The sequence below is a fragment of the Felis catus genome, chromosome F2, assembly GCF_018350175.1.
Source record: "Felis catus isolate Fca126 chromosome F2, F.catus_Fca126_mat1.0, whole genome shotgun sequence".
Classification (NCBI taxonomy): Eukaryota; Metazoa; Chordata; class Mammalia; order Carnivora; family Felidae; genus Felis; species Felis catus.
In genome coordinates, this window is record NC_058385.1 from 50,761,954 (window position 1) to 50,785,910 (window position 23,957).

At 35.9% G+C, this 23,957-nt stretch overlaps 1 protein-coding gene across 3 annotated transcripts in view; it reads left to right on the forward strand.

The window, feature by feature from the left end:
- Positions 1-23,957, forward strand: part of ZFPM2 (zinc finger protein, FOG family member 2) — a 467,130-nt gene that overhangs the window by 84,857 nt on the left and 358,316 nt on the right. The window contains exon 2 of one of the 3 annotated variants that reach the window (XM_023248130.2): positions 12,785-12,943. The exons of 1 other annotated variant lie outside the window; for it this stretch is intronic. In XM_023248130.2, coding sequence (XP_023103898.2) covers positions 12,785-12,943 — 159 coding nt within the window. Of the gene's footprint in view, positions 1-12,784; positions 12,944-18,455; positions 18,734-23,957 lie in introns of those variants that run through there. One more of the 3 variants, XM_045049547.1, reaches the window with a different exon arrangement.

A 23,957-nucleotide genomic window follows, 5' to 3' on the forward strand; every position in this document is an offset into this window, starting at 1 on the left:
TACAGATGCTTCTCCCAGAAGGGCCCGGGAACGTGTCTCCCAGAAGCTGGCACAGGGTTTACGACACAAGTGTGGGAGAGAGCTGGGAGCCACCGGAAGAGACTTCATTTATGTGTGCTCTCCACCTTTTGGCTTACCCTATAACTTCTGCCTGTAAAGGTGCTTGCTTTTATTCTATTGTAGGCTTTGTTGCCAAAGGCAGAGGATATTTTCTTTTTAAGAGAGCCCTTAGATGCTTCCTCCAGGTTGCGATGCTGGAGCAGTGTGGATAAGCTGGCTTTGTTATCACTGGCACCCTACCTGCTCTCCTAATTCTCCAGAGAGTAAGTGTTCGTCTTAAAAATATAGCTATATCGAGTGCCTCTGTGTCTTTAGACACTCTTTTAATGTGCTGGTATAAAGTAAAAGTCTTTTTGAAGATATATTTTATGGGGAAGTGCTTTCTGGGCCTCTTGAGATGTTCAGAAGTACTGAATCAAGGTGCCTTTATGGTGGTTTAATGACAACATAGAACACTTGTTAAATGTGCCCTTTTGATATGTATCCCAGGGCATGTCACAATTAGAGCAAAGTGAGCTTGTTGATTTTGTTTTTACCTCCACTCACAAAGCCCACTTCGTCTTGCTAGGGTTTTGCAACTACAGATCTGTTTTTCTTCATCCCCCAAAGATGAGAGAGATCTGCCAGAATGGAAATTTGGAAAATTACATATACACCTGCGAAATTAGGCAAATTCTTATAAAGTTTGTATTCCAACCAATGCACAGGAACCACAACAATGCTTTGTTTTGTGCGAGGAATTTTTTTCTGGCTGTGCAAATAACGTGTGTGCAGGACTGTACAGGCTTGAAGAGAATATTCATCATTATTTACTGTGTCAAACCCAAACCGAGGGCCAAATTGGCAGCCTTCCAGGAGCAGGAGGCCACACCTATTTGTGAAAAATGGAACAGATTTCTGTAGCTGCCCTCACCTTGACTCTCTGGTTCAAGGTGGTGGTGCTAGGACATGTAGTATTGTGAGCCGCAGATGGAGGTTAGCGGTGAGGTTGGTCGCGATGCTGTTCCATACAATCCCACAGATCACTCTTGGGTTCTGCACGGTCCTGATTATAATAAGGGGTTGGAGCGAGGGATGGTGGGCAGGGGAGTGTGTGTCACCTGGCCGGGAACTCTCGCTTTACCCTGGTTGCCACTGACTGATTGGCCCGCTCTGTCTGGGTAGAGTGCCCTTCCTCTTACTTCATGAAATGCTAGACCCTCAAAACAGGAGGTTGAGGAGAACACGGTGCTGGTTGAGGCTCTCGGTCTTCAAGGGACTCAAACAGCAGACCTTAATTTTTAAATACTGAGACGCTGTCCCATTTACATATGGTATCTTTCGATACCATGGCCAGACACGTACGAGGGGTTCTTTAGTAAAACAACTCCCTGGTCAAATTGTTTGCATTTTCTAGAACTCCTGGAAGGGTATGGAGAAATAATATTTGGGAGATATATATGGATATATATATTTGGGAGATATATATTTGGGAGATATATATATCCATTTGGGAGATATATATGATATATATAGTATATGGAGAAATAATATAGCCTGAAGTGGCTGTAGCGTATTCCATGCCATCACAGGGTTGTTTGAAACAATGTGGTTGGAGCATTTTCTGGACTCCCTGGCATTATTTGGGAGAACAGTTAACCACTAAATAAACAAACCTAACCTGCCACTTACTAGGAGCGACTACATTGAGTTACCCAGGCGAGACATAGTTTGCTTACAGACCATCAGCTGCAGTACACAAGACGTCTATCCACATTGGAGGCATGGAGCCCGTATTAAATGCAAGATGTTGTACTATTTCTATTGAATAACAATAATAAATATAATTGGTAATGTTGCAAAGTAACTTCTGTACAGCATCTATATTCTTACATAGCTGATCTCATCTTGGATACGCATCAGAATCTCCTGCAGGCCTTGTGAAAACACAAATAGATTAGCCCCACCCTCAGAGTTTCTGAAATCAAGTTTGAGGTAGAGTCTGACAATTAATTTTCAGTTTCTAACAGGTTCTCAGATGATGCTAATGCTGCTGGTCCAGGGGTGACACTTGAAGAACCACTGTTGGCTGGCAAACTGTTTGTAATCAGCTAATAAAGTCAGGCATCATTTCAAAGGCAGTTATTTTATAATTTTTTTTTTCCCAGAAGGTTCAAATAACCATTAGTTGTACAAGGCGCACCTGCATGGCTCCGTTGGTCAAGCATCTGACTCTTGATTTTGGCTCGAGTCATGATCTCGCGGTTCGTGAGATTGAGCCCCACGTCAGGCTCTGCATTGACAGCATGGAGCCTGCTGGGGATTCTCTCTATCCCTCTCTTTCTGCCCCTCTATCCCGTCTCTCTCAAAATAAGTAAATAAATATTGAAAAAAATGAAACAACAAGCCCAATTAATTGTACAAGTAAAGAATCGTTTTAATAAAACAGGGTAAGAATGGATATTATTAAAATAAAGCATTAGAAAAAGGCTAAATGATCTATTTGGTGAAATGGAAGTTAGATTCAAATTTTATTATTAAGAAGGAAAAAAATGTATATACAATGACCCAAACATTATGGGAATATTTTTGTTGATTTTCTCCTCTAATTAAATTTTTCCCCTAGATTTTTGCACTGAAAGTTGATATTTTTCCTTCGTTTCTTGCATGTAGTTATACGTGCCAGATATTTTCATATGAAAAGAATATGTTGCATATGAGACAAATAAATGCGTACTGAATGCTTTTAAGGACCGTGCTTGGTTCATCTTTGCCTTATGAAATTGTTTAAGAAAGTTAGTGATCAGAGTCCTTCGCTTAGTGTTCACTGGCTAGAGCTTTTGTTGTTGACTTTTTAAACATGGTCTTTGATTTGCTCTGGGAAGAGAGATATATAGTCATTCTAAAGTTAAGAGACTATAAGCCCCTTTTCCCTATTCTTTTCTATCTCTCCTTAAATAAGATGATTTTTATTTTTTTTTTAATTTTTTTTTAATGTTTATTTATTTTTGAGACAGAGACAGACAGAGCATGAGCAGGGGAGGGGCAGAGAGAGAGGGAGACACAGAATCCGAAATAGGCTCCAGGCTCTGAGCTGTCAGCACAGAGCCCGACGCGGGGCTCGAACTCACGGACCGTGAGATCGTGACCTGAGCCGAGGCCGGACGCTCAACCGACTGAGCCTCCCAGGCGCCCCAAATAAGATGATTTTTAAAATCACATCTCTTTTGCTTTACTAATTTACTTTGTTATATAACCGCTTAGTATATTACCAACCACTTAGTATTTTACTTTGTTAGATTAGACTACTGGCTGTATTTTGATGGTGCTTTCACATTTCTAAAGAAAGTGTCTATTGACGGAGACCCAATAGTTTATTTTTGCTTTTGTTTCCCTTGCCTCAACAGACATATCTAGAAAATGTTACTATGGCCAGTGTCTGAGAAATTACTGCCTATACTGTCTTCTAGGATTTTTATGGCTTTAGGTCTTGTATTTAGGTCTTTAATCCATTTTGAGTTTATTTTTGTGTATGTTGTTAGAAAGCGGTCCAGTTTCATTCTTTTTCATGTAGCCATCCAGTTTTCCCGGAATAGTTTGTTGAAGAGACTGTCTTTTCTTCATTGCATCTTCTTGCCTTCTTTGTCATAGATTAATTGACCACATAAGCATAGGTTTATTTTTGGGCCGTCTGTTCTATTTCATTGATCTATGTGTTTGTTTTTGTGCCAGTACCATATTGTTTTGGTTACTACAGTTTTGTAGTTAGTATATCATGAAACCTGGAATTGTGATACAGGCTTCCAGTTGTGGAATGAATGAGTCACAAGAATAAAAGGTACAGAATAGGGAATATAGTCAATGGTATAGTAATAGCATTGAATGGTGACAGATATAGGTACACTTGTGGTGACCATAGCATAACATATAGAGAAGTTGAGTCACTGTGTTGCACACCTAAAACTAGTGTAACATTGTGTGTCAAATAAAAATAAATAAAAGAAATAAAGAAAATGTGTGTATACATATATATATATATATATATATATATATTGTACAAGTCTATAAGGTTATAAGTGTTTTATTAATCTACTTAGTAAATACGTATCAAATCAGAGAAAGACAAATACCCTTATGATTTCACTCATATGTGGAATATGAGAAACAAAACAGATGAACATAGGGGAAGAGGAAAAAAAAGAGAGAGGGAAGCAAACCATAAGAGACTCTTAACTATAGAGAAAAAAAACTGAAGGTTGATGGTGGGTGGTGGGCAGGTAATGGGCTACATGAGTGATGGGCATTAAAAGGGGCACTTGTGATGAGCCCCGGGTGTTGTATGTAAGTGATGAATCACTAAATTCTATACTTGAAAGTAATTTTAACCATACATGTTAACTAACGATAATTTAAAGAAAAACTTGAAATCAAAAAATAAAAAATAAACATATCATTTATAAAAGGTTCTGTGGATAGGTTCAGATCCTTTCCTTTCTTACTGATAATGCTTTTAAAAATCTAATGTACTGTATACATATTCTGGGTAACATCTGATGTTTCTGTTGTGACAACAGTGTTCACTTTGGGGAAAATTCCTGCTTGCCTGATTCCATATCCCCAAACCAACTGGCAGGGTGAGGGTGATGGCATCTATATTGAGTAAACAGGAAAGGACCACGGATTTCACACTGTCAAGTGTAATCAACTTCATCAACAATATAATTAGTAATAGTTCAAAGGTATGTGTCTAGACCTTAAAAAATGGCTAAGTATTTTATCTCTCCTTGACTTGATCTTCAGTTTTATTACAAGATAGAATTATAACAGAGGAAATAAGAAAAATGCACAAATAAGTAGAATTTAGGATATCCAAGAAGCCTTCCCTGCCCTCCCCACGTTAAAATGGAACTTCTTTCTTTAAAAGTAAATTTTCAGAGCCACCTGGGTGGCTCAGTCAGTTGAGCGTCCGACTTCAGCTGAGGTCATGATCTCATCTCATGGTTCATGAGTTCAAGCCCCACATCCGTCTCCCTGCTGTCAGTGCAGAGCCTGCATTGGATTCTCTGTCCCCCTGTCTCTGCCCCTCCCCCACTTGCACTCTCAAAAATAAGTTGAAAAAAATTCAAACAATTAAATAAATTTCTGGGGCGCCTGGGTGGCGCAGTCAGTTGAGTGTCCGACTTCGGCTCAGGTCATAATCCTGCAGTTGATGAGTTCCAGACCCCCATCGGGCTCTGTGCTGACAGCTGGGAGCCCGGAGCCTGCTTCGGGTTCTGTGTCTCCCTCGCTCTCTGCCCCTCCCCCTCTCATGCTCTGTCTCTCTATGTGTCAAAAATAAACACATACATTAAATTTTTTTAAGTAAATAAACTTCCTCCTTTGTACGCATAAATTTATCTTCTTAGCTAGATTATCTGGCCCCTTCTGCTGAGGATGGGTATCTGGTACACTGCTGTTATCCCAGTGCCTAACATAGTGCCTGCCATGTTCTTCACCCTCAATAAATACTGGTCGAATGAATAAAGAAGGAAAGGATGAATAAATGAATACATGCAAGTCTCATAAAGAGGACAAAATCATGTATACGCCTTTCATCTTTTGTGCTTGTTACCAATTAGACACTTTTTATTATTGAAATATATCACAGTCATATAAAAATATACTGTTTTAGTAATGAGTAAACTCTCATATTTCTTTATGATAGAGTTACCATCTTCAATAAACTGAGAATAGCTTTATGGGGCTCTGGAGGGAGACCTGATTACAAAATGTTTGAATTTCAGTGCTGTCTCTTGTCACTAACTTCCTGGGTCAATGCACAAGGCATTTACTAATGAACTGAATTTTTTCAATGCCTGAGTTATTTCTTGAGAGTAGTCATTAGAGATTCTAGTTCAAGTTTGTCTGTACTTCCTCATCTGACTTTATTCTGCCTGTGATATCAGTGTTTGAGCTCCTAGGTAAGGTTAGTTGCTGCTTGCTAAGCTGGCATATGTTCTAGGCGAAATTGCCATTTTCTTGTTAACTTTACTCAGTTAATGTGAAGGTTCCCAAAGCAAAGCATTTCAAGGCAGGAGGAATTAAAGAATTTAAATTGTTTTCGGATTTATATATAAGAAGTATTAATACTGCCATCTGTAAAAATGGCCAAAGACCTTGCAGCAAAGAATATTACTCTATTTTTATAAAATCAAAGAGTTTGGTTTTTTTCCCCTAAAGAAAGAATTTGAATAAAACCTGACCCCCTTCCCTTCTTTTTACAATGGAATGTGGTCAGATTGAACCCTCCATTAAAAATTCTCTAATATCTTTTTTTGCATTAACATTTCAAAACTCAATTTAAATATTCACAGATCTCATTTTTAATAAACTTAACAAAATTCAGGTAATTTCTTTCAACTTTCTAGATTGAAGGACAGCAGTTGGTATAGATATAAAAAAGATGTACAGCTATGAGCAAAGCCCAAAATCAATTATATATAAGAAATAACATAACACATGGAAAGAAATTAATCAAAAAGAAGAATTTCTACTATATGATTCTCTGGTCTGCTACCTGCAGGCAACAAACGCAAATGAAAAAAATCAACATTCTTCTGGCAGATAAGAGAAAAATTAATAAAAATGTTTCCTTCCTACTAGATCCCCTGATGCAACTATTGTTAAAAGTGAGGGACTGCAGGAAGAACTTGCTCGTTTAAATACTATTTTTTTTTAGACCACAGAAATAAGGCTTTATTCTTGCTGTTAAGCTCAATTACACGAGTTAGTATGGATTGCACTGTCCAAAGAGATCCCTCTTGCCTGCCCCTTCTCATTAAATGGCCCTGTGGGACATGCACGAGACAAATGTAATAGGAACCAAGTGAGAAGCATTTTGAGGTGTGCCTACGGGGGTAATGATGATTCATAAGGAAGGCTGAGTGTGACAGCTGAAAACTCTAAGAGAGGAGCTAGTGAGAGACACAAAATCTGCCCCAGATAAAATTAGTAAAAAGATGTTCGTACTCTGAAGATCGAAACGTTCCTACTCCCTAACGAGATGGGGAGGGGCACACTTTTGTGGATATCTGCTTTTTAATTTGGAGTTGTTTCCCATTTCTGCTTGAACAGGCAGGCCCTATATGTACAGAATGTGTGACACCCAAAATCTTTCTTATTAGAAATAAGACATCCAATTTAAATATCAGTCCACCGCCTCATTTCCATCACATACAGAAAATGTAACATAATTTCGGAATGGAAAGTTCTCTTTTAACTCCTTTTACCCATCAACTAAAATGTAGCATGCCTGTATAGAATTTTGACACGTGTGCATTGCATATTAAACGTGAGCCGGGATTTGCCTATTGCAAGTTTATATTTTCATATTTACCTTTTGGGAGGTAACATCATGTGATAAATGTGGCTCGATTATTAGGTACTAATTAAAGTGTGGTATACATTCCTGCTTAAATTGTCCCATTTAGAGATCCCTATGTTTTATATATATTAGAAGGTTTTGCATGCCTTCTCATTTCTTTGTCTGAGTAGATATTTTGCAAATGATTTTAAACAGCATTTGTCAACTTTGGGGAAAATATCATTTTCATTTTCATTAATTTATTTAGATTTTGAGGAGTTGATTCCAATATTCCATTGGTATATATTCTTTGTTCTGTGTGTGAGTAAAATGATGTAAAGTTTGTGATGGAAGCTTTAATATTAATCATACTATCAGATATAAAAATGACCTGAAATGACATACATTAGGAAGCAACGATTTAAAAAGGTTTGGAAATATTTGTGTGTTTTTGGAAGAAACTCACCTAGCAGAATTTTGGAGCACACGATGATGGATTATTGTAATTATTGGGAATGATAATATTTTAATGTGACTTTCTTCCCACCTGTCAGTTGCAATCAAGGCTGCCCAGTATTCTGAAACAGTCTCATTTTGCTAGGTGGCTAGTCTTGTGCAGCCTCTAGAATGCTTAGAATATTAATGCATGGAGAGGAGACTGAATGCTCTCTGTAGTTCTGTTATGACAACGTGTTTTTCTTGTTTTAATCAGAAGGCACGCAAAACCAAACTAAAATAATTTCTAATAAATTAATGCCAGTGAGTGCTTAAGAGAAGGTACCCCTTTGGGGGGATAGCATGCCAAAACCATAGAATTTGGCTTTCTTTCTCCTCTTTGTATTTGGCAATGTATTTTAATTTCTGTATAATTTAATTTCTTTCTTGGGTGCTTCATTCTGAAGTGCTTTGAATTTATATGAACGAAGGCAATCTGACATTGAGGTGAGGACTGCTCTAATTTATCGTATGCTGCCAAGGTAGGAAGTTATTGATCGAGACAACATATGTTGAAAGACACATATATTTGATTTGATTTAATATTTACTGTGTTGATCCTTACCATTTCTTGAATGTCCTCATTGTTTTGCATATTTTTGTGTTCTTTCCATATATATATATATATTTTTTTTCTTAAAGTGTTTTTTGTCACCTTCTAGCTCTTACCTTAGTGGCTATGGATGGGTTTCAGGGATTTCTTTAACCACCAATATAAATTCATTTACCTGGGGAGTAAGTATTCCTCAAACTGCTTCGTAACCATACAAATACAATTCTTTATCTTCATTTTATTCGTTGAGTATATCACCAGTGTATAAGGTAGGACTACTTAATCTTCAACTTCCCACCTGCCCTTTACCAACCGCGGATCACTGAAACAACCACCAAATGAAAAATTCTCCCACACTTTGGTGCAGCGTTTGTAATGGCTGAGTGAAAGGCTGCACCATGCATTAGACGGCCGTCAGTATTGTCAGGGGATGCGAATCTGCACAACCCTTCTTAGCTTCAGCTTTATATCTAGAGGGCAAGGTAGCTGTGGTCCATTTAGAGGGTTCCCAAGTACCCGATTATCTCCCCTTCTGAAAAAGGAAGTAGTACTTTGTACTCACCAGAATCTCCCAGTAATCTGTATTATTCATCCAGTATAAAATGTGGGAGGATGCCTTCCCATTCTGAGAGACGAATAACAACCTTATGGGCCCAACATATAGCACCATTGTATTCATAGCTTTAGGATGTACAGCTAATTATTAGCATTTTAAAAGGAGGGAAATATTTATATTTATACATATTAAGACTACTAATTCTGGCAACTGTGTTTGAATATCTATAAATCAGAGGCAGTTGAAGAGCTGAAATTCAGATTTCCTTCCACTTGCCTGCCAAGTGGCCTCAATCAGAAGTAATTTTCTCCATGAGGGCACATGGAGCTCAGTCGTGAGCCTTTTCTGAGTAGATATTATTATTTGTGTCAAATTATGTGTGGTGATTTTTCTGAAGTGGACTTCTGTGCCCGCTAATCCATATACACGAGGTTCCTTCATTCCCTCCTTCATTGGTGCTATTAATTGTACTTGTGCTTCGAGTGTCTTTTACCCTTTTAAAATGTTAGTTTATGGCCACCGATTATCTGTAAGGTTTTCCTGTTAAAGAAACATGCAATATAGACAGTAGAGCGAGATCTGATCTTAAACCATAAATACTATGCATTTTAAGAGAAGCCTTTTTGCCAGAGCCTGATTAGATAGCATGGCAAAAGGAATGGTTAGTAATTTCACATTTTAAAGTACAGTAAATTATATAAATCTGACACTTGCTTTGGGAGAAATACAAGTTGGTCATTAAATCCCCTTCCTGTGGCCTGTTTTAAATATTGACAATGAGATCTCATGTATTGCGAATGAAGATCTCAAGACTTTTTCACCTTTCATTTGGGTTTTTGCAGTTTGTTTTTGAAAATAAGTGCTTCTTTTCAATTATATGCTTGAAATTGTGAATTGATAGCCAGCATATAAAATAAAAGAGCCCACAGAATATAGAGCATTATATTATCAATTAAGATCTTATGATAAGCTTTGATAAATAAGGTGTGTGTGTGTGTATATGTGTATATATATATATATGTGTGTGTGTGTGTGTGTGTATATATATATATATATATATATATATACACATATACATCTCGAAAACATGGGTGGCTTGGTTACAGGTTTATTAAGCACAGATCATTGTTTTGTGCCTTTTTTTTCCTTTCAAATGTTCGCACAAATTTTTCCATTTAAGTTTTATTTAAACTATTAAGTTTGAATTTCATATACCACTAGAGCCAATTTGTTGTCATTGAATATTTTAAAAATTGCTCAGTTATATACTATCTTGAATAAAAATCCTTCTAAGAATGTTAGCATATATGCTCAGAATTTAATTTTTTAAAAAAGAAAGCATTTTTATTACTATTGATTTCATTCTTACAATATGTATGAATTGTCTTTATGATGTATAGCAGAGATGAAAAAAAGAAATTCACTAAAATGTATATGAATTATTTAAAATAGTTATTTAACAATTAGAGATTTATTTTTTGTTAGCAAAACTCAGAGTTACATATTCTAGAAATTGTCATTTTTGTTAAAACTGATGTTAAGGCAGTTTCTTTGCAGATTGATTTAGTATGGATATAAATTATGTAAATCATTAAATATTAGGAACCAACTATTTTAGTTTTGGTAAATAAAATCTATAAGAAGATCTTCCTGATTTTTTTCTGGAGGGGCAATCTAATATTTTATAACATATATTCTCAGTAATCTGAGAAAAGCAACATGAGGTTTTTCAATTTGTAGAGACAGATCTTTAAGCATCTGTGAGTATTTACATTAATATGAATTAAGCATTTCAGAAGACTTCTGTGTTTTATAAGTTTATTTATGAAGGAATCAGTCTGTAACTACTGAAGAATACTTTGTGTAGTAATATGGTGTATTAATAAAAGGTATTTAAAAATCTTGGATTTTCACATCAATTTTTTCACTTATTAGCTTATAACCTTATTCTGTTTAACTAACTTCCTGAGCTTTCCAGATCCACAAAGTAAAAATAGTATTAATTCTCATACTTACCTCACTGGGTTATTTTAGATAGCATAAGAAAGTGCTTTGAAATCGCACATGAAACACAAATGAGACAGCTTCACATGTCTTATTTTGACCAGAATTGTTATTACAATTAAGATGTTTTAAAAAATATGGAGGATATTCTATTAAATTTTTCATTAGACTCAGCATTAAAAATTAGAATTATCAGATAAGTGTTTTAATGATTATATTTTACAGTATTACTGTTTTATATACTCCTTGCATACTTGCTACTTGATGTAATTGTTTTAAGAGTTAAAACATTATACTTTTAAAAGTGAAATAATAAAAAAGAGGTAAAAACTAATATGAGATCCGTAACTTTTGAAGGCAGTATGTGCAAAAATCCATGGTTTTTTTCCCCCCTCCACCTTGAGAATAAGAAAACACATTACCAGAGTGTTTGAAATTAACGTATTCTTTTTTCCTTAACATTTCTTATTTTGAAGAAAAAGAGAAAAAATAAATTGTAAAAAGGACAAAGAACTCCATAAGAAGTTTTTTGCTTGGATGTCCCTTAATTTAAATCCATGCAACGAACTAATTTTGTTCATGAAAGTGTGTCTTATGAATTCTGCCCTTTAGAAATTTGCTTTTGGGAAAATACCAGATATTGTGCTGTATGTACCTATTCTTGTTTGCCTACACATACAGAAAAATTGCATTTTGTGCACAATTTTAAATTATTTATGAGATTTCTTCTTTGGCCCTGAGAATTTTCCAGCACATTTCTAAGAAGTAAGAGAGAGACTACCTAAGCCCGTTAAGTATTTAGCCTGTCTGATGAGACTGTGGATGTGAGTGACAATTAGTACAAATTACCATAATTGTGTTCTCTGGATAAAATGCCACATCGCTTCTTTAAGGAGCAAATGCAGGCCTCTGCTTAGTAAAATGAGTCAGACACTTTTCTTCTCTAGGGCGGTCAGGAATTCATAACCAGCCATGTGGTATCCCCATGTAGTCCACTTCTGACCCATCTGAACAACGATAGCCCTCCCTTTCCTTTCAATAAAATAGGTCCATTAATGTAGGGCACCTCACTCTCATTCACTCTAAGGGAGTTGTATTTTTATTACTGAAAAAGTATCACATAAATACAAATTACATTTTTTCATTAGAAAACTACTTTTCATTTCAGAAAAAATTCAATTAATTATGAATAGGGTTATGCTTTCATCAGGGAGAGAAATATGTAATTTTTCTTCAAGCCTCAAACACATATAATGAAATCTTTTCTTGGAATCCACTCTTAAGATGGGTTTTTAAAAGTATAGACTTTATTAAAATCTCAGTTCAATTAAAATGCATTCAATTACTTTAAATCTTTATTAAAATCTCAGGTAAAATTGTACAACGATGTAAAAGAGACTTGTACTCTTTACCAGGCAGTTAATTCTAACACATGAACATAAAGTGCACAGTTTTGCTCTTCAGGAGAGAATTAAAGAGAGAGAGACAGAGACAGAGAGAGAGAGAAGAAGATTTGGTCTTGGAGTTGGGGGTGGGGAAGGGTTGAAGATGGAGGTTGTTTTCTATGTAGTAACTTCAGGCACTGGTTTCCTTCCACTTCTCATTATAGATAATTGTTTCTTGTGACTATGAGGGTGGCATTATCTTGTGTAAGTCCCCTTGATGATATTGCTTGGCCCACTCATAGAATACATTTTTTTTTCTCACCAAGTTAACCAAAATACCCTGTTAAAGGATTTTATTTCACTAGCTTCTTTGGATGTTTTTGGTACAGTGTCCCTGATTCTTTTTCAAGGGCCGCTAGAAGATGCCATTGAAGAGGAAGAAGAAGAGTGTCCATCAGAGGAGGCAGACATCATCTCAAAAGGGGACTTTCCATTGGAGGAAAGCTTTTCTACAGAATTTGGGCCTGAAAATCTGAGCTGTGAAGAAGTGGAATACTTTTGTAACAAAGGTAATCATTAATGGTTGGATGCAACTTGGGAGTCCATTTACTCAGGTGATTTTTGCAAACTTTAAAAAATGCACTGATAGAGTGCACGGAAAGTGCTCAAAGTGCTGATACAAAATTCAAGAGTCTGAAAATACAATGTAGAATTTTTTAAACACAAAATGATATTTGGAGGGCTAAAAGAAGTAATTCCACTTTAATAAGTCATTTTGTATATTTAAAAAAATACTTTCATGTTGATTGGCCAATTCTAATAGATTTCATTTTTATCATGTATTCATTTAATCTTTCACAAGTGTTTATTGAATGTCAGTTGTTTGCAAGCCACTGAATTAGGCCCTGACTATAAGCATTGAATGGGCAGATAGTTCCAGCCCCAAGGTTCTGGCTCACTTCTTTTAAAAAAAACTCGATGCTTTAGGGGCACCTGCCTGGCTCATTCAGGAGAACATGCGATTCTTGATCTCAGGTTGTAAGTATGAGCCCCACAGTGGGATTAGAGTTTACTTTAAAAATAAAAATAAAAATAAAAATAAAAATAAAAATAAAACTTGAGTGCTTTAGGTGTTTGACATTCTATAACTGAGGATGGTACTCTTTTAGATAGTGTCAAAAGGAAAAATATTTTCCCAGTCTAGATATTCTATTTTCCCAGTTTATTCTATATTCTATAATATAAGAATTATATTATATCTATATATCTTATATATAGATATTAGATATATATATATTAGATATATATTATATCTATATATCTTATATCTATAAGTCCCAGATATTCTATATTTTCCCAGTCTAGATATTCTTTTAATACATTAACATTATGCTGGAAGAAATACCTGAGACAATATGTGTCAGTTTATTTCCAAACTTGACTTGAAGTCAGGTGGCCTCACCAGTAACTGTGTCTTCATTGGGCACATGTATTCATTTGTCTGTGTTTTTCAAAAGTGCATTTAAGGTTTCTCATGATTCTTTTTTTATTTTTTTCTAATTTAATTGTTTTGTCTTTGCAAGTGAGGTGGATCTTCTATCATCTCCTGCATCAGCACACAGTTTCACGAGTGGTTAGGTTGCTTCCTTGGTTTGGAGCAGCTGATTTTGCCAGTTTTACTATGACAGTTTCTTAGAGGGCATGGATGAGTGTGTGTCTATCTCTATTTGTCTGTGTTTGTGCACGAACCATTTTTATTTGGACGTGTGTATTTTTCAGGCAGAGAAGTTGTGAGAAAAAATTTTTTGTGTGTGTAAATCTGTTGATTAGATTTGATGGCCTAAAATTAAGAATGATGATACAGCTTCCAAAAAAACAAAACAAAAAACAAAAACATAACCTGCCAACACAGGTATCCTAGTGGCCACAGATATATTCGATACATATTGTTAAAGTTCCACTATGACTTTCTCCTGTTGCTAGTGTGTTAGAAACAAAAGAAGTCAGCCAGTGCTTATCCCTGTGGTCAGTAGAACTTTGAAAACTATGGAAATGGAATGGCGGCATTAGCACCTGGCCACCCTGAAGTTTAGAAAATGTCCTCAATCTTTAACTCCCATAGGCCTCAAGGTGACTTTGAACCTGGTCCTTGTCTCCTACATTGGAGACTTTTGGTTGAAAATGAGAGTGATATGGACAGAGTAGTCCTTCTTCGGCAGTGTTGACTTAGTTCGGACCAACTTAATATTTTGCTTGGCTCTTCTGGATGCTGGAACCATTTCTTGATTATAGTAGCCATGGCAATACATGTAAAAGCTGGCTGGAAATGAAGTTTTTAGATCTGTATTTGCAGACGTCTCATTTTCCCTCTTTGTCAGGTAATATATTCTTTTTTTTTAAAATTTTTTGAATGTTTTTTATTTGTTTTTGAGACAGAGGGAGACAGAGCATGAGCAGGGGAGGGGCAGAGACAGAGGGAGACACAGAATCCGAAGCAGGCTCCAGCCTCTTGAGTGGTCAGCGTAGAGCCCGACGCGGGTCTCGAACTCACCAACGGTGAGATCATGACCTGAGCTGAAGTCAAAAGCTTAACCAACTGAGCCACCCAGGCGCCCCTGTCAGGGAATATATTCTTAAGTGCATTGTAGAGCACATGCCTTATGTTACAGTAAATAGAAGGAATCAATAGTTAGCGTGTACCATTTACTGTTCTTGTTCTTGTAAAAAACAATGTGTGGATTCAGACCATTTTTGCCAACGTAATTAATCCAGAGAAGCAGTAGTGATAGTTATTACTAGACTACGTTTTGGGATGATGATTGATTAAGGGCTATGCTTGACAAAAGAATATAGAACTCCAAAATTTAAGTTGGTAGTATCTGGGGAGGAAAAAAAAAATATATATATATATATATACATATATATATATATATATATATAGCTAAATATATAATTAAAATGAATTAATATAAAATTATACCTATAATTAATGTATTACATAGTATAAATATAACTTTCTAATGTTTACTTTGAAACTAGCAAGTAATGATGGGTGGAAAAAACAATTGTCATTTTCACATAATATTTTTCAGGATAAATACTACTGTTACTATTGCAGATTGCTGTCATCTTATTTAATAGGGAAAAAATTTCATTATTTTACTCTCATAAAATGTGAGACCAGGAGATTTTCACTGAAGTCAGTAGGAACTGGCGGAAAAGAGAGACAGCTCTTTGACAGATATTGTATCCCCTTGAGGTCATGGTAGGGATTCCATCTGTTTTTCACTTAAGTTGATTAGCTACAATAGGAAGAGAAAAGTTTCTCTCTGGAAAATTAGAAACTAATCTTTCTGTAGAAATTCACATATTAGTCTCAATGACACACAATTACGTTTTTGTTTTTCCAATTGTAGGGAAGAAGATAGGTTTGGCATTAAAAGAGTATAAGTATTTCAATGGTTAATGATGCCACTGTCAGGATGAAGGAGCGTATAAGAACTGTTCACCTGAAGAAAAATGTTTCAGTGATGAAACATATTTTTGCATATATTTTAAGTCATTTATAACAACTCAAAAATTGTGTATGTCTATCTATCTATATGAAAATAAATTGGATTATTTGGATTATGTTATATTGGGTTATTATTTCATCTAAAGATCTAGTAGCCATGATTAAAATCTAGCAATGACATGGTTCCTTTACTGAGTTCCAGGGGTAACACTTTTGAACATCAGATGTTTTGTTTGCACTTAACAAAGGATAACAGTTTAAAAACTCTGATCACAAAAACATAGTTAGAATTTCTGAAGTGTTTGGGGCGCTTGGGTGGCTCAGCCAGTTAAGTGTCCAGCTCTTGGTTTGGGCTCAGATCATAAACTCAAAATTTGTGAGCCCAGGCCCGCTTGGAATTCTCTCTCTCTCCTTCTCTTTCTGTTCCTCTGCTGTTCTCTCTCTCTTAAGATAAATAAATAAACTTAAAAAGAAAAAAATAATATCTTAAGTGTTTCAAACAAGGTATTTGGGTAGTGAGTGGAGAGTACTGAGGACACACGTATAATTTCAGTATATCTTCATTCATATTTTAGCGACTGCGTTGTGTATAAAAGGAACCATATGCCATTGTAGTTTTCCTTTTTATTAAAAAATGGTAAAGAAAGCCCTCTTGGTACATCTATGAGGACATAGCTTTTCATAAATAACAGTTCCTACCTCCTTTTGAAATTAAGCTTCTACATTACACAGGATATTTTCAGCGTTTAAAATGATTCTCTACTTATTGTTATGGTATTTTCCTTAGTTCCATATGGATATTATCTATTTCCTTGCTGTCAAAGGGCAGGCTTTTTTACAAGTCTCAAAGCATTTATTAATATTATTGCTGGTCATTATAAAACATGTGATTAAATACGACCCAAATCACTCCCATAATGTGATATTCCACAGAAATGTCAAAATGTGGGTGAGAATTTTATGTCAATGTTTAGATGTGCAAAATTCTAAATCATGTGAATCTAAGCCTTAAATATTCACAATTAGAAGCGGGAAAGATCACCTTTAATAAACCCTTGTTAGAGTTGCAGGCCTAAAATTGGAACGTGACAATTCTGTTGAAGTTTCTTTGGTCACTCTTTACTTTGTATTAATTAGTTGCATGTTTCACATCTCTATTCTTCATCTTTTGAATGAGTGAAATGAACTGTTTATTGAAAGATGCTCTTCTTAAAGTTGCTTGCTCTCCTTAGATTTTAAAAATTTCAGCAAACTATAAAGCGATACTTAAAATTTGCATCCTCTTTTGTGCACTGAGCTGAGATCATTTGGCATCTTGCCTTGCAGTATCTCCAAGAGGAAGGAAACAAGCAAGAATTATTTCCTTGAATTTACAGATGACGAAGACATCAAGGCTGGGTCCATAAGTGCTACACGTTTCCTGTGGTACTGGATTATATGCTTCAGTGATTTGTTTTCTGCCTTTCTTCTGGTTTATATAGTAAACATGGAAGTGCATCAATGCATGTTTAGAACTAAGCAAACTAATACAAATTGAAACATAGGTGGTCTGCAGAGCAACTGGGGGAGCTTCTAGTATGTTACTGCTGGCAGGTGGGAACTCATATATTAGCAATTCTTGGATAAACTCAGAGACAGTAAGTTTCCTGGTGGGATTGATAGGGAGCCATTGTAAAACTGGGCTACTGTTACTGATTATTTGCAGGAGGAGTTACTCACTGAAATACCCAAGTTTGTTAATGACTGAAATTAAACAAACATGTCTTGGGATATATTCCAAGAGAATGTCACAGGATATGTGAACAGGAAGAGAAGTGTCAGGTCAACATCACTGTAGGCTAGGAGATTCTACTATTATTCAAAAAGGAAAACTCCAAAGAAACTATATGTAGGTGAACTTTGAATTATTGATTATCTAGAAAAGGTAGTGAGGGTCCTTACCAAGTGTTTCCTGCTGATATCATCTCTAAACAAAGGCTGAAAAGGAAAATGATGCCATCAGACTTGATTTTGGAAGAGAGACAAATCTTTCTTTAAATAATAGGATCTGTGTTTGGAGAATAGTCAGAGAAATCACTAGGGGAAGTTCTTAACCTAGACAGACGAACTAATATTAGAGGTCTTCAAGTTTAAAGAAATTTGAAAATAGAAAAATGCAAAGCATATTAAAGAAAACAGAATAAAACCTGAGTTCCTGAGACTTGGATTTAACTCCAGCCCCAGAAGTAATTAATACCAAACCCAAAGCCAACATAAACAGATATTTAATCAGGTTGGCAGAAGCAGTTCAATAGATAAATTCAATACAACGCAACCCATTTTTAAGCATCTGGTGTGTACCAGACCCACTTCTCGGGTGCTGTGGATACAGCCGTAGACAAAAGTCAGTCTTATTTTCAGGAAGAGACAGACAATAAATAAGCAGACTCACATTGTAAAATGTGATGGGTGATGTTGAGCACTAGAAAGCAAAACAGGTAAGGGTAATAGAATGGTGTGTGTGTGTGTGCGCGCGCGCGCGCGCTCGTTCACGTGCACATGCGCACGCACGCAAGACAGAGATTTTGTAAGAATGATGGGAGAGCGAGCTTTGAGCAGCGACCTAAGGAAAGGGAATGAGCTTCCAGGTACTCCGTCCGGGTCGAATCTGCTGTACCTATGAGGTTAGTGTTGCAGGAAAACCAGAAGAGGACAGCAGAGAGCTGGGGAGTAGGAGAAGTGTAGTCCTACCTGTGGGACTTACTTGCTCTAGGAATCTGTTGGATTCACAACCACTATGGAAAGCTTGAGCGAGCCACAGAGGAGAGCGGAGGTGTAACTGGGAGAAGAGGCATGGTCATGACAGGTTGGTACATACCTAGAAAAGAAAGGCCTACAAAAAGTAGAGGTTAAAGTAGGAAATGGAAACAAGCAATTTGGGGAAGCTGTCAGGGGATACAGATAACCCCAATCACAATCATCCCTTTAGCCAAGGGCTTGATGAGACTCCATCTGTAGCTCATTAATGTCGGTTCCGGAAGAGCAGTTTGGGGTGTTTGAGAATTATATGAGTCACTTTGCTCCCTTCCACAATGCGACATCCTTGTATCAGAAAGATAACGAGTAGAAGACGTGAGTATCTGAGTCGGTTTTATCATTGTGCTTAACTGTTTCTGCCGGTAGGTTGCCAGACTCATTGAAATGTCCTCCCACATTCCCTTTAATTCTGTCAGTTTATGTAGTTTCGTAGTTTAGTTTAAAAATTAAGAAATAACTGAGGAAAAGTACGATTTCTCTTTGGTAACAAATCCAAGCTTAGATTAGTTGCATTAATCCCCCTTTCCCATGTTAAAGTAAAGCAACAAAAATGTTATCTAGATTCCTAATACCGAAAAGAAGAAAAAAACCCGCACCTTCATGCAGATTTGGTTGTGGGAGTAGTAACTACTTGTTTTTCATTTAATCCAGTGTCCAACATATACACTGACTGTGTCGTTTCCTATTTTCTTTTTATTTTATTATTATTTTTTCAATTCAGAAAGTCTGTTTACTTGTATTTCATAAACCCTTCTCAATTGGGTTGCTTTCTTTCCTACTCACTTTTGCCTTTAATGACATGTTTTTGCCGCCTCTGATGCTTGGGCAACTGGAATCCGAATTTGCAAAAGGCGGCTCTTCCATAATCACTTTGAGTTCAATAAAGAAGGAGATCTTACAGGCAACTTTGTTCCTTTTTTTCTTAACGGGATTAAGAAGCTGAGCTTTTAAAATTCTTGCATATAGCATTGACATTTCCAGGGTGTGTTTGGACCAGGGAGTTCAAAGAGAAGGAATAAAAAAGAAAAGCCAATATGACTTTGTTTTTTACCTTGCTGGAGGAACTGTTTGTGCAAATCGCCTATAAGCTTATTGACCTGAATCTTTGACTCCTTGTTTTCTCTGGATTTGGCTGGAGTGGAGACACTGATGGAGCCCTGATAGAGCTGATTGAACAGCCCCCAGCTTTGCTTGGCACGGACCTCCCTTTTTCCTTCTGCACCACCTCCCCCTCCCTCCACATGACATTATTGTTCCTTGGCAAACCTGGATCTGTTTTCCTGGATCCAGTACTTCTTTTTTGTAACATTTATTTTAAAATCCTTACCATTTTCTTATGTAAGTCATGTAACAATGCAAAACGGAGAGCATTTTTTTTAGAATAGAGACATAGAGGCTGTATTTATGTCCTTGCTTGTATTTTTATCTCATGAGACCGGAAGAAAAAAATAATACCTATCACTCTTTTGTGGCCATGTTAAAATCTCCAAAACATAGTTTTTGTTTGCAATCTGAAAGATATTTTCTAAACCTACAGTTATTGGAAAAAATGAGAGAGCATTAGAAGGCAGTTTGTTCTTACAGGGAGTCAGCATTTTCTTGGTTTTGATGGACCAGAGGGTGTACAGGTTTTGCCCACGACTTAGTGTTTTATATGTAGGAGTCAGATCAAGCTTTGTCTGTCTACGTCATCTCTGATCCCAAATATATCATCATAATAATTTCAACAAAATCAAAATGATTGATTTTATGTGGTGTTGGAATGACTCATGATGATATCATTTATATGAATCATATATGATTATGTAGACCACTTTTTTGCATATGATCAACTCAATTTATTGTTTTGTCTGTAAGCTGACCACCAACAGATCTTCATTGTGCAATCTACAAAAGATATTTGTTAAGTATTTAAGACTTGATAAGATATATAATCACCAAATTCTCTTATAATTTATTAAATAATTTCATGTTGTAACAAAGTTTATTTCATTCTGCTTGTACCTGGCTACTTAAGATGCCAAGAGATATTTGGCCAAATTTTAGTTATATTCTTATTTTACATCAGCATTGTTGTTGATAATAAAAATGGAAGATTACTTACAAAATCATATTTTGCCATTTAGAGGAATCGCCTTTTTGGTTTTATGTGTAAGGTTTTTGTAAGTGAAAGAACACTTTTTGACCTGCAAAATTTACTATAGTTGGTTGTTTTCCCTAAAATGTTGCAAGTCACAGGAAGAGTAAGAATTTATTTAACCTCCTGGTACTATATATGTTATATATGTGTAGTATTTCCAGATGTGTGTGTGTGTGTGTGTATCTATATATATATATATATATATATATATAGATATATACACACACACACTATATATATGGTACTATATATGTTATATATATGTAGTATTTCCAGATGTGTGTGTGTATATATCTATATATATATATACACACACACACACACATGTATATACATACATATACACATATGTATATACACACACACATATATATGTATATATATGTGTATATATATACACACATCTGGTATTAATAAACATCTATGTTGTTTGATTTCTTTCACTTTTAATCTGGATACTGAATTAATCATTAATTTTAGCTGAGTACTGTAAAGGAGAACTACCTATTTATAAGCCCTTTTGTTACATTTTCTCAGTGATATTTGGATGAATAAAGAGCCCATGTTCCTTGAAGGAAGTAGTTTTGATCAAGTTGTAATTGTATAAATAGCCATTTTTAATTAAAATGTATATATATACACATAACAATTCATACAGGTGTACATTAATATTTGCCAGTCATTTACATGTACTAACTCTTAATTTATTTTTCTGTTTATGGAAAATTTACGTTACGAACATAGCATTAGCATTAGAGAACCCTGGGAAGCTAATTTACTTTAATCGTATGGAGTTAATGTCTTCTACAACCTTGAATCTGACAGTTGGCCACATGATCTTAGATAAAATGTTATCATTTTAGAGAAACTGATCTGTTAGAAGGAGTTGCATCTCTTCTACTTTTTATCCTTAAACAGCATAAATGATTTGAGAAAATGTCCTTTGTTCTGCACTAACGTTTTTCAGGTTTATACCAAATAAGACTTCCAAAGCTCTGTGTCTTTTAATACAAAATTTGTATTTCCTTGTGAGTACATAGAATTTCTCACAATGTTTTGATTATTACTTAAGAAGCAACAGGAAGTATTAAATAGCTTGCCCCTCTACTACCTGGTGGGATAATCTTTATCTCTGGTAGGCCTAAATGTAGAAGGTGTAAAAGGAAATGAAAGCTGTGGTAGGATGAACTTAATTACAGTAATAAAGTCAGTCATTTTTTCGTTGTTCTTAAAAGGTCAAGTAAAAATAACTGAATGTGTTACACCAATGGAGTAAATACTGATAACGAATGCAGAGTGCTGTTTCAGCTTCTTTTTTGTAGTTCAATAAGATTCCGGAGATTGGCATTGAGACTACGTACCAATTATAATAATTATAATAATGGTAATAACAACTTTCATTTGCTGACTGCTCCTGAAAGTCAGACATCTTGCTGTACGTGAATCATCTCTAATCAACTTACTGTCCTGCAGGGTAGATGCTATTTTCCCCTGTGACTTTCAGAGGGTCAGTAACTTGGTCAAAGTCACAAAACTACTAAAGGTTAATACTAAATGAAAACTAAGGTGATTATACTTATGAAAATAGAGAACTGCTTTTGTTTTCTGGTGCCCATCAATATAATTCTTGTAGAAGAACAGGAACCCGTCTGACGAAGCCTGGGCATATGAAGTATAAAGCTACCTTTTCCAAGGTATTTTTAATCTGGCATTCTCTAATTAAACACATATCAAGCCTGATGTGTCAGTCAGGAATAAGGGGATATATTAAGAAAAAGAAATAAAAAAGAAAGGTTCAAGGAATGAGAGGTGTGCTTAAAATATTTAGAGCCTCCTCTGTTACATCTTTCAAGACTCTGTATCAACATAAACTAGCTTAGCAGTGAGTGGAGTTGGCATTTTGACATAATGAGAGGGCTATGTTGAATGCTCTTTAGACTCATTATACTAACTGGATGGTTATGTTACCCGCATTGGGTGGCATAAAATAAGCCACAGTTTCTCACTGCCCGTTTCTTGCGAAGTTGTTTTCAGGTAATCGAAATGAGTGGGGACAACCCAAAATGTGTGTACTTGGGCAGAAGCCAGTAACAAATGGCAAGAATGTTTACAAATCCATCAAAACTATTTGGATCGGCATTTCAGCCCTGTAGAAATGTTTGCAAAGTGAACTCTTTAAAACAGCTTGACCTTAACACAAAATGAGACCAAATAAAAAGCGGAGAAAGGAAGGAAGGAAGAGGGGAAGAGGGCATTGTTTGCAGGGAAAGCTCTGGGCACCGTGGAAACTTTTCACTTTTCTGAAGGAAATGCAGTGCAGCAGATGGTACAAGTGGAAGTGAGATAAACATAGGAACTGGAAAAGTAAGCAATACATTCTAACAGGTTCTGTATCAGAGATCTGGAGAAGCGGAAAGATTAGACAAGGAACTGTTCTGAAACTTGACAGTGGCTGTATCTTACCACGTCTTACGTATGTAGGAGATGGAGAGTGGAATTGCACAGACAGTAGGCTGTGATTATATTTTTCTGACAGTGAGAAAGGAAGGTCTCTTTAAGGATTATTTTTAAAGATAGTGATTTATCAAGGTAGAAATCTACAAATACATAAAACACTTGCCCCCCTACCTATTTAACAATAGGATTTGATATAATTTCTCTTGTTGCACAGCATTAGCACAAGACAGTATATTTTTGATTCAGATAAGCTTTTTTTCAATGCGAATTGTGGTCCAGTCTAGTTAAACAACACTGAGAACCTATATTACTTGTTTCTGGTTGTAGAAGCATTGATATGTGTGAGTGTTTGCACAGACCACACATGTACGGAGGCAAAAAGGGGAATATATAAAGAATGTTCTCGTTTCTTAAAGATACAGCCCTCTAGTAAGGAAAAGAAAACATGAACTAAGTGAGACAAGGAATATCTAAAAGGAGTGGAAAAAATGTTAAGTTTGAGCTGATAAAGGAAGGAGTGTGTTCTTTCTCAAGCTTCCCTGTATTGTGCTATTTACCAGCACATACCTGCCTCATTTAATCCTTGGGTCTTGGGCGCCTCTATCCTGTCCTGGTGGCTGAATACCAAAGGGAGTGCTGAAATACAGGAACTCATAACAAGAAACATTTATTCAAA